The 16,821-nt window shown below is 41.5% G+C and overlaps 2 protein-coding genes across 28 annotated transcripts in view; both read right to left on the reverse strand.

Moving 5' to 3' along the window:
* LOC130267390 (protocadherin gamma-C5-like) overlaps window positions 1–16,821 on the reverse strand; it is a 571,493-nt gene that overhangs the window by 280,175 nt on the left and 274,497 nt on the right. The window lies entirely within an intron of this gene.
* On the reverse strand, window positions 4,156–6,933 carry LOC130267393 (protocadherin gamma-C5-like). Its single transcript, XM_056517142.1, has one exon. The coding sequence runs from the start codon at window positions 6,795–6,797 to the stop codon at window positions 4,332–4,334; it is 2,466 nt and encodes an 821-aa protein (XP_056373117.1). The 5' UTR covers window positions 6,798–6,933; the 3' UTR covers window positions 4,156–4,331.

Raw genomic sequence — 16,821 nt, forward strand, 5'->3', positions numbered from 1 at the left:
ATAAAGAAAATAATATAACAAAAAATAAAACTTAAAGATAACCTTCCACATATTAGCTAAAAAAAATCAGTCTATATTGTTTGAACACAAATAATGACCTTTAGGGTCATAAACCATCAATTTAATCATAACATCATTTAATTGGAGCATTTTTTTATTATACAAGTAATGATTTTGCTACGAGGCCCTTATCATTACTTGTTACATTACTATCATCATTGTTTCATACTCTTACTTGCCCCTTGTCCCCTAACATTGGGTTAGCACACATTGGGCCTCATTTACTGGTTATTTTGGCGCAGAGTGTCTGAGAAATGTCTGCGCCAAACTGCGCCAGTTTGCAACAGTGTGCGCCTGAAAAATCCAACAAACCCGACATTGCACTGTGAAAAGCTGAAAAGGGGATGTGGTCTGTCGCAAATGGGGCATGGTTGGCACAAAAAGGGGCGTGGTTTCACAACCCAACCGATTTACTGTTGAATTCACAGAAAATCCTGTGGGAAAATGGCTGGAAATATCGACCTAGAAAAAGCTGGTCAGAAAATGTTCCCAACTTTTCCCAATAGTAAATAGAGAGGAATCCTGCAAGTCTGAAACAACTTTTTCCACTAGTAAAAACCTGAAACTCTTAGTAAATGAAGCCCATTGTTCTTTTATCTAAATACCAGCTGAGTTGAAGCCATGCACAATATCTAGACTCCTAAGATCCTCCTATGTTAAACAATTTATTATGACTTTTTATTCTATAAGATTTACCCATAAATTATGTGTTATACTATTTATATTACAATTGGACTTCACCAATATACAATGATTCCCCACAGTTTTCTAAGGAAACAATCCAAAGACTCTTCCTTTAATTAACATTATAAGTGGCCAATACTATAGTAACTACGTGACACCTCTGTGCTAAATGAAATCTTATTAACAAACACATTTAATATCTGTCAGCCATGGAAACCTCAGACATTCAGTAATCAGTTATCATCTTCATAGAGCATAGACAGGTTTCGAGACCCGTTCACACTGCGGAATTTCAGCGGCGGACAATTCCGCTGCTGAAATTGTTCCACGCAAAGAAGGAACATGTTCCTTCTTTGCGCGGAAGTCCGCGAACACTGCATAGCATCAATGGTGATGGCGCAGTGCCGCGCGGTCCTATCGCCAGTGGCTGATTGGTTGCTATGTGCAACTGGTCCATTTTTCCTCTGTACAGGTTTGAATAAATCTACCTCTTTATTTACAAAACAATCACTGGGTCTCAAAACATAGATAAATACAATATTTACATTTAAGATTTATCTATTAATACATTTCCCATAAATTTATTTATTTATAAATTACCCCTTAAATTGCAATCTTTATCTAAACTACAGGAAAAGTAAAGGTTAATGAATCTGTAAAAAAATATATTTGGCACTCTATATAACCAACATAGTAGTGCTCTTTGAAGGATAAAATCATTTCCAAAATATTCTGCAATGTCTCCTAATGCACTTTTACATGTATTTCATTCATAAACAGATGGCTCTACTTAAAAGTGCATAGTTTGGTCCCTCCTGAACAGTACCCTTGAGTATCATATGTATTAGTAATGTAGATTAAGCACAAGGATGTTGGTCATAGCCATGACAGTATGAGTAACACTTTTACAATGATATGTTCTTTATTAATGATATAATAGAACACAATAGCAATTTACATTATAAAACAGGCCTCTTGTTCATCATAGACTTTCTGTGTAGGCACAATTGAAACCTAACCTACACCTGACGTGCAGATAGAGGGCTTTTATTAGGATGACAAGCTTAATTCCTCCAAATTACCATTATTCACGCTGCCTAGGCTATGACCAACATGATTGTTCTCTATCTACATTACTCATACATGGCTTGTGTTACTGTTCTGACATATATATTTATATATATATATATATATATATATATATATATATGTATTTTTTATTTTTTTTTCTGTCCTAAATCTCCCCTTTGGAATCCTTAATATTTATATGCTCTCTTCTAAGCCTTCCCTAATAATATGTATACATATACTCATACTGGTCCTATAGTTCTCCAAACTGGCTATTTATTTTTATTTTTTAAATCTAGCATTAGTACATTTTCCATTTCAAAACCAGAACCTTTACATTATTTAGACTAACATTATAAAAACCTTCATATTTGATCATAAAAATAGACCAAAAGTGGTGTGATGCATCTTTTTTTTACAGTAATTATGTTCATTTTATATACCTATAAATGCCATCATGGTTATATCTATATATACACCTATCTTGGCCAATTAAAAGTTAGCTATAAATTATCTGCATCTAGCATCGTGTGCCCTGTGTCCTTTGGTAATGACTTTATAGATATAAATATTTTAAATAATTTTGTATAGTTTGCATTATTTGTTGAACATCAATAGTTACATTATTTTGATTATTTTTTCTTAGCAATACTTAAAGGGGTACTCCGGTGAAAACCTTTTTTCTTTTAAATCAACTGGTGCCAGAAAGTTAAACATATTTGTAAATTACTTCTATTAAATAATCTTAATCCTTCCAGTACTTGTTAGCTGCGGAATGCTACAGAGGAAATTCCTTTCTTTTTGCAACACTGATGGCATCACGACCACAGTGATCTCTACTGACATCTCTGTCTATTTTAGCAACCGTGCATAGCAGATATATGCTAAAGTCAGCATAGTGGCTTAGTGGTTAGCACTGCTGCCTTGCACTGCTGGGGCCTTGGGTTCAACTCCCACTAAGGACAACAATAAATATAGTTATTATTATAATGATGTCAGCAAAGAGCACTGTGCTCATGATGTCATCAGAGAGAATTTCAAAAAGAAAAGAATTTCCTCTGTAGAATCCAGCAGCTAATAAGTACAGGAAGGATTAAGATTTTTTAATAGAAGTAATTTACAAATCTGTTTAACTTTCTTGCACCAGTTGATTTAAAAGAAAAAAGGTTTTCACCGGAGTACCCCTTTAAAGAGTACAATCCAAGAGGGACAGAAACGTCTACAACTATGCATCAAGTATTAAATAACTTACATATCAGGTTACCTATAAGAATCTAATATTTACACCCATCTATAGTTTGCTTTCTATATTTCAGTTCATTCTTAACAGCTGTAAAATATATCCAAGTAGGCACAACCATAGACAAAGGCAAGATATGCTAAATCCCAATCAGGAACGAAATGTATAATATTCTTTATTATATCATAAGGTATATAAGAACACTTACAAAAACAAATTACTAACACCTAGAGGATGCAGGGCGTACTCCCCTGCCTGGTTATTGGGGCACTAGGATGCACAGGTATGTCCTGGGTCTCTGCCGGGCTATGAAATGAGCACAGGAGCTGCACTCATTCCATAGGCCATGGGTCCCAGCTGCAATCAGGCGGATGCCCATCTTTGATCTTTCAGATGCATAGCAAAGAACAGTTTTAGCAATCAAAAGATTACTATGAATAGTTTCTTGTGGGAACTTAAAAAATCTGTAAAAAATAAAAGTGTAAAAGTGAAACAATAAAAATGTAACACTCTCCTCTTTTCAGGTGTTATGAAAAATTATATTATAGTATGAATGAATGTACAATTATCCAAACAAAAAAAAGTCCAAAATTGCTGATTTTGGTCACATCAAAAATGAATAAAAAGTAATCAAAAAGTCACATATATGCAAATGTGGTATCGATACAAATCACAGTGAAAAAAAAATAGCCCTCATACAGCACCGTATAAAGAAAAATAAAAAATCTATAGCGGGTTACAATAGGACAATAATAAACTTATTTATTTTGTTTCAAAAGTTTGACTTATTTAAAAGCAGCTCAAAATAGAAAAGTCTGTACACATAGGTCTCTTTTTAATAATATCAAACAGCAGTGCAAAGAGAACATGTCAGATTTGCCATTAACTTCAATCCTTTAAAAAAAAAAAAAAACTCCAAAAGTTGCTAAATTGTGTTTTACTTTTTAATCCCCCCCCCCACACACACATTTTTTGTTTTTGTTGCGCCATACATCGTGCAAAAAACAAGCCCTAATATGGATCAGTGGATAAAAAGACTTATGGCTCTTAAAAGGCAAGGAGGAAAAACCAAAAAGTAAAAATAAAAATGTCCTGTGTTTCCCAAGGCCAAAAAAGGCTTTGCCCTCACGGGGTTACAGGTTTGGGAAGAAAGGTGTTCGTAAAACCTTTTTCCCTGAAAATAGATTCTACTTTAGTAACTATTACAGTTAGATGTTGCTTAAATAAAAGAGACCAAAGGGTAATCAAATGGGAGTTAATGCAAACGATGTTAACGTTATCATACTATTATATTGGGACTTACATTGTTTGGATCATTCAGTGAATCCCCCTCAGATGAGGCTTCTTGATATATATCCTTTAACTGAGGATAATTTATAGGCTGCACAATACTGAAATCTTGTGGCTCTGGGGCTGGGGGTAAATGAGTTTGGTAACTCTGCCCCTGGGATCCTGGAGGAACCATCCTGACCTCCATGTATTTTAAGGTCCCGTCTGTGTTCAGGTACAGAGCTGGCTGATACTGATCTGTGTAGGCTTTGGATTGGGATCCTCCAAGAAGACAACAACTACTGCTGTAGTCATAGCTGTCCTTCCTCAGACATCTCACCAATAGTATCATGAAGGTAACAAGTGACACTAAGCTGATGGCCACCAGGGAAATGATTAAATACAGAGTCATATCTGATGGGGGTTTGGAATTTGTCAGGAAGTCACCAGATTTTGGTCTTTCCACCACAACCTCATCTGCTATACTGACAAGTACAGTCACTGTGGTGGATAATGGAGGATTCCCCTGATCACTGATAGAGATGACAAGTTGTTGCTCCATGTTCTCGGTTTCCTGTAATCCTCGTACAGTTCTCACCTCTCCTGTGTGTTTAGACACTTGAAATGATGAATAATTGATGGGGTCAATGAGAGTAAAGACCAACCAGGCATTGTGACCAGAGTCCAGATCCACTGCCGACAGTTTGGTCACCAAATATCCAGCACTTGTAGACTTTGGGATCCTCTGTTGGACAATGAGGTCTTCAGAGTGTTCTGGATACAGCAGAGTGGGGGGATGGTCATTTGTATCCAAAATGAAGATAAAGACAGAAATAGTGGAAGATAACTGTGGAGATCCTGAGTCTTCTACCTTTATGGTGATCTGTAAAACCTGGATCTGCTCATAGTCAAAGGAACGCTGAGCGTATATATTCCCATCATTAGAATGAATGTAAACAAAGGAGGATACAGAGGAGCCGTCAATATGACTCTCAACTATGGAGTAAACCAGATCAGAATTAACCCCTTCATCTAGGTCAGTGGCAGAAACTGTACATAGAAGAGTCCCCGGGTCACTGTTCTCCTTAATGAAAGCATTATAAGTAGACTGTGTGAACACTGGAGCATTATCATTGATATCTGACACCCTGAGGGTGACGCTTGTTTTACTGTATAGAGGAGGAGACCCTAAATCTGAGGCTGTCAGCTCTATAGTGTATTGGGGATTTTCCTCTCTATCCAGATTCCCATCTGTGACCAATGCATAGCGATTTTTAAGAGATCTAATTTTAAAAGGCACATGTGGTGATAAATCCAGTCTAATTTCTCCATTTTTCCCAGAATCCTCATCTCTCACATTAATAAATCCTATAACATCCCCAGATGCAGTGTTTTCTGAAATGTCTTTAGCCAATGAGGTAAATGTAATTTCAGGGCGGTTGTCATTCACATCTTCTATTTCCAATTGAACTATACAATTACCCTGTAATTTAGGAAATCCTTTGTCTGAAGCTTTAATAGATAATTCATAATAGCTTTGTTCTTCAAAATCCAAAACTCCATTGACATAAATTTCCCCATTTTGCTCATTTAGAGAAAATATTTCTCTAGCAGATTCAGATGTGTGACCATCAAAGGAATATTGAATTTCCCCATTTGCTCCGTCATCCTGATCTGTTGCGTTCAGTGTTAATATCACAGTTTTCAATGGCAGATTCTCCCTAATACTGATCTTATATACTGACTGATTGAAGACTGGAGGATTATCATTAATATCTAATACAACTATTGTTATTCTGCAGGTCCCTGATCTGGCTGGTTCTCCTCCATCTATAGCTGTGAGAATCAGGTTATGTTCTGCTTTTTCTTCTCTATCTAAAACCTTTTCTAGTATCAGCTGAGGGATGAGCGTTCCATCCTTACGATTCTTCACAGACAATGAGAAATAAGGATTTGTATTCAATGTATACTGACTGACACCATTCACACCAACATCTAAATCCTTTGCAATCTCTAAAGCAAATCGTGCACCAGGACTTGCTACTAATTCTGTGATCTCTATAGTATGATCATCAGATGAGAATGTGGGAGAATTATCATTAGTATCCAGAATCTCTATTTCTAGAGTAAAAAGCTCCACAGGATTCTCAGCCACAACCTCTAACTGCAGTAAACAGCGGGGACTAGATCCACACAGGCTCTCCCTATCAATCCTCTCCTTCACAACCAACCCTCCATTCCCCTGATTTACACTGAAATATTTTTGGTATTTCTCAGATCTCAGATGTATCCTGCGCTGAGAGATCTCTGCACGTTTTATCCCCAGATCCTGAGCTACATTTCCTACCAATGTCCCCGGCTCAGACTCCTCAACAATAGAATAACGCAGCTGCCCAGAGACCCAGCCCCAGCTACAAAGGAGAAAGGAGCAGACTACTTGCCATTTCCAGCACTGACAAAAGCCTCTGATGTCCATATCTTAGGTGATTGTCTTGATATTTGATGTCATGTAGATTCAGCGTAATCCAATATACATGAGGGTCATGTATTCACAGTTCTACCCCAGGAAAAATCAGTAAATCCAAGGAGAAATAACATCCACAGGGCTCTCATTGGAGCAGCAGCTCTTCTTTGTGTGAGAGAAACGATGGGAGGGTGAATCACTGAGCCAGGGGGAGGAGAGCGCTCAGCTGACATGAGCACATTCTCTAGTATTACTGAAATAAAGGACTGGACAAGTCTACCCTCTACTGGACAAAAGTGAAAACGCAGCAAATATGTAGAGAAGAAAAAGAGAAGAAAAATATCTGAAACACTCACTCCAGTCTTACTTTATAATCATCTATTCCAGTTGTATAGAACTTGTGCTACCATATAAATCTGAATTAAAATTAGAAATTAGCTCCTGCTACAATCTGTAATCTATCATTTTAAACCTACTGGGAGGAGATTTATCAAAGCTTGCACAGATGACCAGTGGAGCAGTTGCCTTCAGCAACCAAACGTTTTTTTTTTTTTTTTCAAGAAGGCAGTTGCAAAATGAATAATGAAATCTGACTGCTTACCTGGCTGTTGCTGGTAATGCCCCATCTGAACTTTGACTGGTTTACTATTGGCAGTTCCTTTAAGACCATTTTTGGGTAAGTTTTAAGCTGCTTACTGTACACATTAATTTTGATCTGATGAAATATGTCTTCACATCGTGACAGCATAGTGGTTATGTTTACCAGTGCAATGCACACACTTGAGAATTGGTTCCGTTCGTATACACCTGCAGGGTGTAAATGCTCGCTGCACCCTTATTATATTCCTTGAGGGGTGTTGTTTCCAAAATGGTGTCACATTAGGGGATTTCTACTGTTTGAGCACCATGGGGGCTTTATAAATGTGACATGGCCCCCAAACACTATTCCAGCTAAATTCCTTCTCCAAAAGCCAAATGGCACTCCTTCCCTTCTGAGCTTTGTCATGTGTCTGCACAGCATTTTACATCCACATATGGGGTATTTCCGTATTCGGGAGAAAGTTACAAAATTTTGTGGGGCTTTTTCTCCTTTTAACATTTGTGAAAATGAAAAAATTGGGGCTACAACATATAAAAGTAAAAAATGAGAGTGAAACACCTAAAGAGTTAACAAACTTTCTGAAAGTCATTTTGAATCATTCAAGGGGTGAAATTTTTATAATGGAGTCATTTATGGGGGATTTCTAAGGAGAAGGGCCCTCAAATCCACTTGAAACTGAAATGGTCCCTGAACAAAAATCAGATTTTAAAATTTTTGTGAAAAATTGGAAAATTGATGCTAAACTTTGCCCTCTAATGTCTTCAAAAAGTCAAAATATGTCAACTTTATGATGCTAAAATAAAGTAGACAAAGTGTATATGTAAATCAATATCGCATTCATTTGGAATGACCATTTTCCTTACAAGCAGAGCATTTAAAATTTTGAAAAATGCTAATTTTTTAAATCTTTCATGAATTTCATTTTGTATTTTTTCACAAAGAAATGATGCAAGAATTACCAAAAGTTACTACTATCTTAAAGTAGAATATGTCACAAAAAAAAAACAATATCAGAATCAAATTTATAAGTAAAAGCATCTCAGAGTTAATAATGCATAAAGTGAGGGTGAATTAATATTCAGCAGGACTTGTCTTGTTTTTTAGAGACTAGTGGGCAATGTGAGACTGGGGGTATATGTCTCTATCTATATACCCCTTGAGAGCTGATCTTAGTTGCCAAACTTGTTGCATATGGACTACTACAGAGCCTACGGGTAAGGTACTGACAAGAGCCTGCTATGAGCTGCTGAATATGGTTTTCTAGAGACTTTGTTAGATGCTGCTGACCTCCTAGAGACTGCTTTGTATTGCTTCTGGATTGTTGTTTAAGTACTATAATAAAGTTTACTGTTAAGGAGTTATTAAATTACAGTTTAAACAGTTTACTACATACGCAGTTGGGTATTATTAGGTAAGTTTCCTCACAGGTTTTTTCTAGCATTTTTAAAAAAACTGCCACTGCTGTTTTTGAGCCAAAGCCAGAAGTGTATTCAAAAGGAATGGAAAATATAAAGGAAAGACCTATACTTCTCCTCCCTACTTGATCCACTTCTGACCATTGTTCAAAAACTGCAGTGGCAGTTTTCCAAAAAACAAGGACTGCCATTAATAATTACACAGTATTATCTTAGACAGTGTTGAACTGTCCCATTGTGTTTTAGCTAAATCTCAATCATTAACCAAATATTGAAAAATCCTAATTATATGATAAGGGTTACGGGTTGCGCTCTGGCCGCACGCGCTGGCCATGAGGACATTGCCCCGCTCTCAACTCCAGCTGGCGGGGCTGGGATTCGCATCGTGGGACGCGCCTGCATGCGAATGCAAGCCCGTCACTCACCTCGGTTCTCTGCTGTCTCCTCCCCTGCCTCTTAGCTCTAACATGTGTCCCCCATCTCCTAGGGCGTGCGCACGCCGGAGCTAAAAGATTTAAAGGGCCAGTACGCCTGTGTCTCATTTATAAATTCCTGCACCAACCACACATACCTGCCGGATATTTGTGGCCTTGTGCCATTGAGAAAGCGTTACCTGAGTTTTGCCTTACTGTGTTTCTGATCCCTTGTTCTGTGACCTGACCTTGCTCCTGTGCTGCCTGCCCACTGACCTTTTGCTATGTTCCTGACTATGCTTCTGTGCTGCCTGCCTTGACCTTCTGCTATCCTGACTATGAGTTGCTGTATCCCTTCTGTGCCTCGAAACTCCTTAGCTGCCTGTGTGGTCGAGTCGTGCCAGGGGTAGCGACCTGGGTGCCGCCTACCGCAGCAAGACCATCCGTTTTGCAGCAGGCTCTGGCAAAAACCAGCAGCACCTCAGATTCCGCTCCCTGGTACGGCCCGCATCATCAGCCCCACAGGTCCAACGGATCAACTACCTCCAGTGTTCCTGTCTTCTAACCATGAGTGTTACAATAAGTTATATGAAGAAAATCTTCTCATTTATAAAAAAAAATACCTTACCAATCAGTGTCTCCATAATGGTTATACTGTATATTTGTATAGTAGCAAACGAGTAGTATAGTTTACTCTATAGAAGCACAAAAATAAATAATTATATGTTATTAGTAAAAAAAAAAAAAAAAAAAAAAAAATATATATATATATATATATATATATATATATATGGATAATGACCATAAAGTCTTTTATTCCAATTTCTAGCACATAAATTCATTAAATAATGTACAGGTTATTGTAGCTGCAGGAAGTAGAGAAGCAGTTTCACCAAGGTAGGGTACATATTATTAATGACAAATTCTAGACAAGAACCTTGTGTCAGATTTCTAGGGAACCAAGAGGTAAATGTTATTTCTCTGCAGTTTACAGACAATAACATGTAATTACAAAACATTTTACTCTCCTTATTTTTAATTCTATGTTACATATAGTCTCATAAAGGTGAACATTGATATTGATAGGCAACAGATCCTGTAATAGAGTCCATCAAAAATGATGTACCATGTTTAGTACTGGTGTGCTCCTCTGAGACAGCGAAACTACTGTAGTACACCCTCAAGCAGCAAAACAACTCCAAGTACACTCTCTGATCACAAAAATGCATCAACCAGCAAAGGGTGACTAATGTTTAATCCATAACAAACTAATATAACAATACTGTAGTAAAAAAAAATGAACATGTAATATTTAAATACATTATTTTACTTGGCCTAAAATTCAGTTTTGCCCCTAAGCTATTTAACATGTTATCATAATAATAAATTGTTACTTACATTGTTTGGATCATTGAGTGAATCCCCCTCAGATGAGGCTTCTTGATATATATCATTTAACTGAGGATAATTTATAGGCTGCACAATACTGAAATCTGGTGGCACCGGGGCAGGGGGTAGATGCGTTTGGTAACTCTGCCCCTGAGATCCTGGAGGAACCATCCTGACCTCCATGTATTTTAAGGTCCCGTCTGTGTTCAGGTACAGAGCTGGCTGATACTGATCTGTGTAGGCTTTGCATTGGGATCCACCAAGAAAGCAACAACTACTGCTGTAGTCATAGCTGTCCTTCCTCAGACATCTCACCAATAGTATCATGAAGGTAACAAGTGACACTAAGCTGATGGCCACCAGGGAAATGATTAAATACAGAGTCATATCTGATGGGGGTTTGGAATTTGACAGGAAATCACCAGATTTTGGTCTTTCCACTACAACCTCATCTGCTATACTGACAAGTACAGTCACTGTGGTGGATAATGGAGGATTCCCCTGATCACTGATAGAGATGACAAGTTGTTGCTCCATGTTCTCGGTTTCCTGTAATCCTCGTACAGTTCTCACCTCTCCTGTGTGTTTAGACACTTGAAATGATGAATAATTGATGGGGTCAATGAGAGTAAAGACCAACCAGGCATTGTGACCAGAGTCTAGATCCACTGCCGACAGTTTGGTCACCAAATATCCAGCACTTGTAGACTTTGGGATCCTCTCTTGGACAATTAGGTCTTCAGAGTGTTCTGGATACAGCAGAGTGGGGGGATGGTCATTTGTATCCAGAATGAAAATAAAGACAGGAACAGTGGAAGATAACTGTGGAGATCCTGAGTCTTCTACCTTTATGGTGATCTGTAAAACCTGGATCTGCTCATAGTCAAAGGAACGCTGAGCGTATATATTCCCATCATTAGAATGAATGTAAACAAAGGAAGATACAGAGGAGCCGTCAATATGACTCTCTACTATGGAGTAAACCAGATCAGAATTAACCCCCTCATCTAGGTCAGTAGCAGATACTGTACATAGAAGAGTCCCCGGGTCACTGTTCTCCTTAATGAAAGCATTATAAGTAGACTGTGTAAACACTGGAGCATTATCATTGATATCTGACACCCTGAGGGTGACGCTTGTTTTACTGTATAGAGGAGGAGACCCTAAATCTGAGGCTGTCAGCTCTATAGTGTATTGGGGGGTTTCCTCCCTATCCAGATTCCCATCTGAGACCAATGCATAACGATTTTGATTGGATCTTACTTTAAAAGGCACATTTGGTGATATATTTAGTTTTATTTCTCCATTCTTTCCAGAATCCTCATCTTTCACATTAATAAATCCAACAACTGTTCCTATTGGTGCATTTTCTGGAATGTTATTAGTCACTGTGGAAAATGTGATTTCTGGGGAATTATCATTAACGTCCTCTACTTCTACATGAACTATACAGTTCCTGTTACGCCTAGCGCTCCGGGTCCCCGCTCCTCCCCGGAGCGCTCACGGCGCCTTTCTCCCTGCAGCTCCCCGGTCAGCGCTGACCGGGAGCGCTGCCCTGTCATGGCCGTTGGGGATGCGATTCGCACAGCGGGACGCGCCCGCTCGCGAATCGCATCCCAGGTCACTTACCCGTTCCCGTCTCCTGCGGTCATGTGCTGGCGCGCGCGGCTCCGCTCTCTAGGGCGCGCGCGCGCCAGCTCCCTGAGACTTAAAGGGCCAGTGCACCAATGATTGGTGCCTGGCCCAATTAGCTTAATTGGTTCCCATCTGTTTCCTGGCTATATCTAGTCTCCTCCCTTGCACTTCCTTGCCGGATCTTGTTGCCCTAGAGCCTAGTGAAAGCGTTTTTGTGTGTTTATACCCTGTGTACCAGAACTTTGCTATCTCCCCTGACTACGAACCTTGCCGCCTGCCCCCGACCTTCTGCTACGTCCGACTTTGCTTCTGCCTACTCCCTTGTACCGCGCCTATCTTCAGCAGCCAGAGAGGTGAGCCGTTGCTAGTGGATACGACCTGGTCACTACCGCCGCAGCAAGACCATCCCGCTTTGCGGCGGGCTCTGGTGAAAACCTGTAGTGTCTTAGAACCGGTCCACTAGCACGGTCCTCGCTATCCCTCTCTGGCACAGAGGATCCACCTCCTGCCAGCCGGCATCGTGACAGTAGATCCGGCCATGGATCCCGCTGAAGTTCCTCTGCCTGTTGTCGCCGACCTCCCCACACTGGTCGCCCAGCAAGCCCGACAGATTGCCCAACAAGATCACCAGCTGTCGTACTTGACCACCATGACTCAGCAACTCCAGTCGCAGCTACAGCAGATTCAGTCTCAGCTACAGCAGCAGCAACCATCTCCTCCGCCAGCTCCTGCACCTCTTCCGCAGCGAGTGGCCACTCCTAGCCTCCGCCTGTCTTTGCCGGACAAATTTAATGGGGACTCTAAGTTTTGCCGTGGCTTTCTTTCCCAATGTTCTCTGCACTTGGAGATGATGTCGGATCAGTTTCCTACTGAAAGGTCTAAGGTGGCTTTCGTAGTCAGCCTTCTGTCTGGAAAAGCCCTGTCATGGGCCACACCGCTCTGGGACCGTGATGACCCCGTCACTGCCTCTGTACACTCCTTCTTCTCGGAAATTCGAAGTGTCTTTGAGGAACCTGCCCGAGCCTCTTCTGCTGAGACTGCCCTGCTGAACCTGGTCCAGGGTAATTCCTCCGTTGGCGAGTACGCCATACAATTCCGTACACTTGCTTCTGAACTTTCCTGGAATAATGAGGCTCTCTGCGCGACCTTTAAAAAAGGCCTATCCAGCAACATTAAAGATGTTCTGGCCGCACGAGAGACTCCTGCTAGCCTGCATGAACTCATTCATCTAGCCACTCGCATTGACATGCGTTTTTCTGAGAGGCATCAAGAGCTCCGCCAGGAAAAAGACTTAGATCTCTGGCCACCTCTCCCACAGTCTCCACTGCAATCTGCGCCTAGGCCTCCCGCCGAGGAGGCCATGCAAGTGGATCGGTCTCGCCTGACCCTGGAAGAGAGGAATCGCCGTAAGGAAGAGAATCTTTGTTTGTACTGTGCCAGTACTGAACATTTTCTGGTGGATTGCCCAATCCGTCCTCCACGTCTGGGAAACGCACGCTCACACTCAGCTCTCGTGGGTGTGGCGTCTCTTGATGCCAAGTCGGCTTCTCCACGTCTCACGGTACCTGTTCGGATTTCCACTTCAGCCAGCTCTCCCCTCTCAGCCGTGGCCTGTCTGGACTCTGGAGCTTCTGGGAATTTTATTCGGGAGTCCTTTGTGAATAAATTCCATATTCCGGTGACCCGTCTTGTCAAGCCACTCCGCATCTCCGCGGTCAACGGAGCCAGGTTGGACTGTACCATACGTTTCCGCACGGAGCCCCTTCTTATGAGCATCGGATCTCATCACGAGAGGATTGAACTTTTGGTCCTCCCCAATTGCACCTCGGAAATTCTCCTTGGACTTCCCTGGCTTCAACTTCATTCCCCAACCCTGGATTGGTCCACTGGGGAGATCAAGAGTTGGGGGTCCTCTTGTGCCAAGAACTGTCTAAAACCGGTTCCCAGTAACCCTTGCCGTAACTCTGTGGTTCCTCCTGTATCCGGTCCCCCTAAGGTCATTAAGGACTCTGCCTGCCACAGGAAATGCCCCTCCCCCCCTCCCAGGCAAGCTTCTGTGTCCCCTCATGGCCCTCGTCCTGGTGTCACACTGCCCCGTGCCAGGTCTCGCCCTCTGCCCTCTCTCCCCATTCCTACTCCTGCGGTTCTGCCTGCCGTTGAGGAATCCCTCCTTCCTTTCCCGGTGTCCTCATCCCAGGGGAGGCAGTTACCCGATAAAGAGAAGGGGAGACCTAAGGGGGGGGGTACTGTTACGCCTAGCGCTCCGGGTCCCCGCTCCTCCCCGGAGCGCTCACGGCGCCTTTCTCCCTGCAGCTCCCCGGTCAGCGCTGACCGGGAGCGCTGCCCTGTCATGGCCGTTGGGGATGCGATTCGCACAGCGGGACGCGCCCGCTCGCGAATCGCATCCCAGGTCACTTACCCGTTCCCGTCTCCTGCGGTCATGTGCTGGCGCGCGCGGCTCCGCTCTCTAGGGCGCGCGCGCGCCAGCTCCCTGAGACTTAAAGGGCCAGTGCACCAATGATTGGTGCCTGGCCCAATTAGCTTAATTGGTTCCCATCTGTTTCCTGGCTATATCTAGTCTCCTCCCTTGCACTTCCTTGCCGGATCTTGTTGCCCTAGAGCCTAGTGAAAGCGTTTTTGTGTGTTTATACCCTGTGTACCAGAACTTTGCTATCTCCCCTGACTACGAACCTTGCCGCCTGCCCCCGACCTTCTGCTACGTCCGACTTTGCTTCTGCCTACTCCCTTGTACCGCGCCTATCTTCAGCAGCCAGAGAGGTGAGCCGTTGCTAGTGGATACGACCTGGTCACTACCGCCGCAGCAAGACCATCCCGCTTTGCGGCGGGCTCTGGTGAAAACCTGTAGTGTCTTAGAACCGGTCCACTAGCACGGTCCTCGCTATCCCTCTCTGGCACAGAGGATCCACCTCCTGCCAGCCGGCATCGTGACAGTTCCCCTCCAATACAGGAGATCCTTTGTCTTCTGCTTTAATAGATAATTCATAAAAGCTTTGTTCTTCAAAATTAACACATCCATTGATATAAATTTCTCCATTATGCTCATTTAGAGAAAATATTTCTCTAGCAGATTCAAATGTGTGATCATCAAAGGAAAACTGAATTTCCCCATTTGCTCCGTCATCCTGATCTGTTGCGTTCAGTTTTAATATCACAGTTTTCAATGGCAGATTCTCCCTAATGCTGATCTTATATACTGACTGATTAAAGACTGGAGGATTATCATTAATATCTAATACAACTATTGTTATTCTACAGGTCCCTGATCTGGATGGTTCTCCTCCATCTATAGCTGTGAGAATCAGGTTATGTTCTGCTTTTTCTTCTCTATCTAAAACCTTCTCTAGTATCAGCTGAGGGATGAGCGTTCCATCCTTACGATTCTTCACAGACAATGAGAAATAAGGATTTGTATTCAATGTATACTGACTGACACCATTCACACCAACATCTAAATCCTTTGCCACATCTAATGCATATCGAGCACCAGGAACTGCTAATAATTCTGTTATTTTAATAATACGATCATTAGATAAGAATGTGGGAGAATTATCATTAATATCCAGAATCTCTATTTCTAGAGTAAAAAGCTCCACAGGATTCTCAGCCACAACCTCTAACTGCAGTAAACAGCGGGGACTAGATCCACACAGGCTCTCCCTATCAATCCTCTCCTTCACAACCAACCCTCCATTCCCCTGATTTACACTGAAATATTTTTGGTATTTCTCAGATCTCAGATGTATCCTGCGCTGAGAGATCTCTGCACGTTTTATCCCCAGATCCTGAGCTACATTTCCTACCAATGTCCCCGGCTCAGACTCCTCAACACTAGAATAACGCAGCTGCCCAGAGACCCAGCCCCAGCTACAAAGGAGAAAGGAGCAGACTACTTGCCATTTCCAGCACTGACAAAAGCCTCTGATGTCCATATCTTAGGTGATTGTCTTGATATTTGATGTCATGTAGATCCAGTGTAATCCAATATACATGAGGGTCATGTATTCACAGTTCTACCCCAGGAAAAATCAGTAAATCCAAGGAGAAATAACATCCACAGGGCTCTCATCGGAGCAGCAGCTCTTCTTTGTGTGAGAGAAACGATGGGAGGGTGAATCACTGAGCCAGGGGGAGGAGAGCGCACAACTGACATGAGCATATTCTATAGTATTACTGAAATAAAGGACTGGACAAGTCTACCCTCTACTGGACAATAGTTAGAATGCAGAAACTATGCAATAGACAATAGGACAATACTGTAGATTCATTGCAAAAGTACTTTGGGAATATACTAGTATGTTCAAATGCTATTACAGTCATTCTATCAATTAGATTAGAAATAAAGCTTTAAATAAAGTGGAATTAATTATACATTTACAAATACAGTGTCAAACTATTAATGTGAACTTCTTGTATGTACTGATAACATTGATATTATGAAAAAAAAGAGAGAGTGACCACACAATACTACCTCCCCACTTATTTAACACCTTTAAAATGTTTCACATATACATATTTCCAATATATAATATATTATTTAAACAAAACAAAACCTTTTAGTAATC

The sequence above is a fragment of the Hyla sarda genome, chromosome 4, assembly GCF_029499605.1.
Source record: "Hyla sarda isolate aHylSar1 chromosome 4, aHylSar1.hap1, whole genome shotgun sequence".
NCBI classification, from domain to species: Eukaryota; Metazoa; Chordata; class Amphibia; order Anura; family Hylidae; genus Hyla; species Hyla sarda.

Excerpts from the sequence above, each read along its gene's own strand:
- LOC130267393 (XM_056517142.1), bottom strand. The coding sequence starts at position 6,797 with ATGGACATCAGAGGCTTTTGTCAGTGCTGGAAATGGCAAGTAGTCTGC.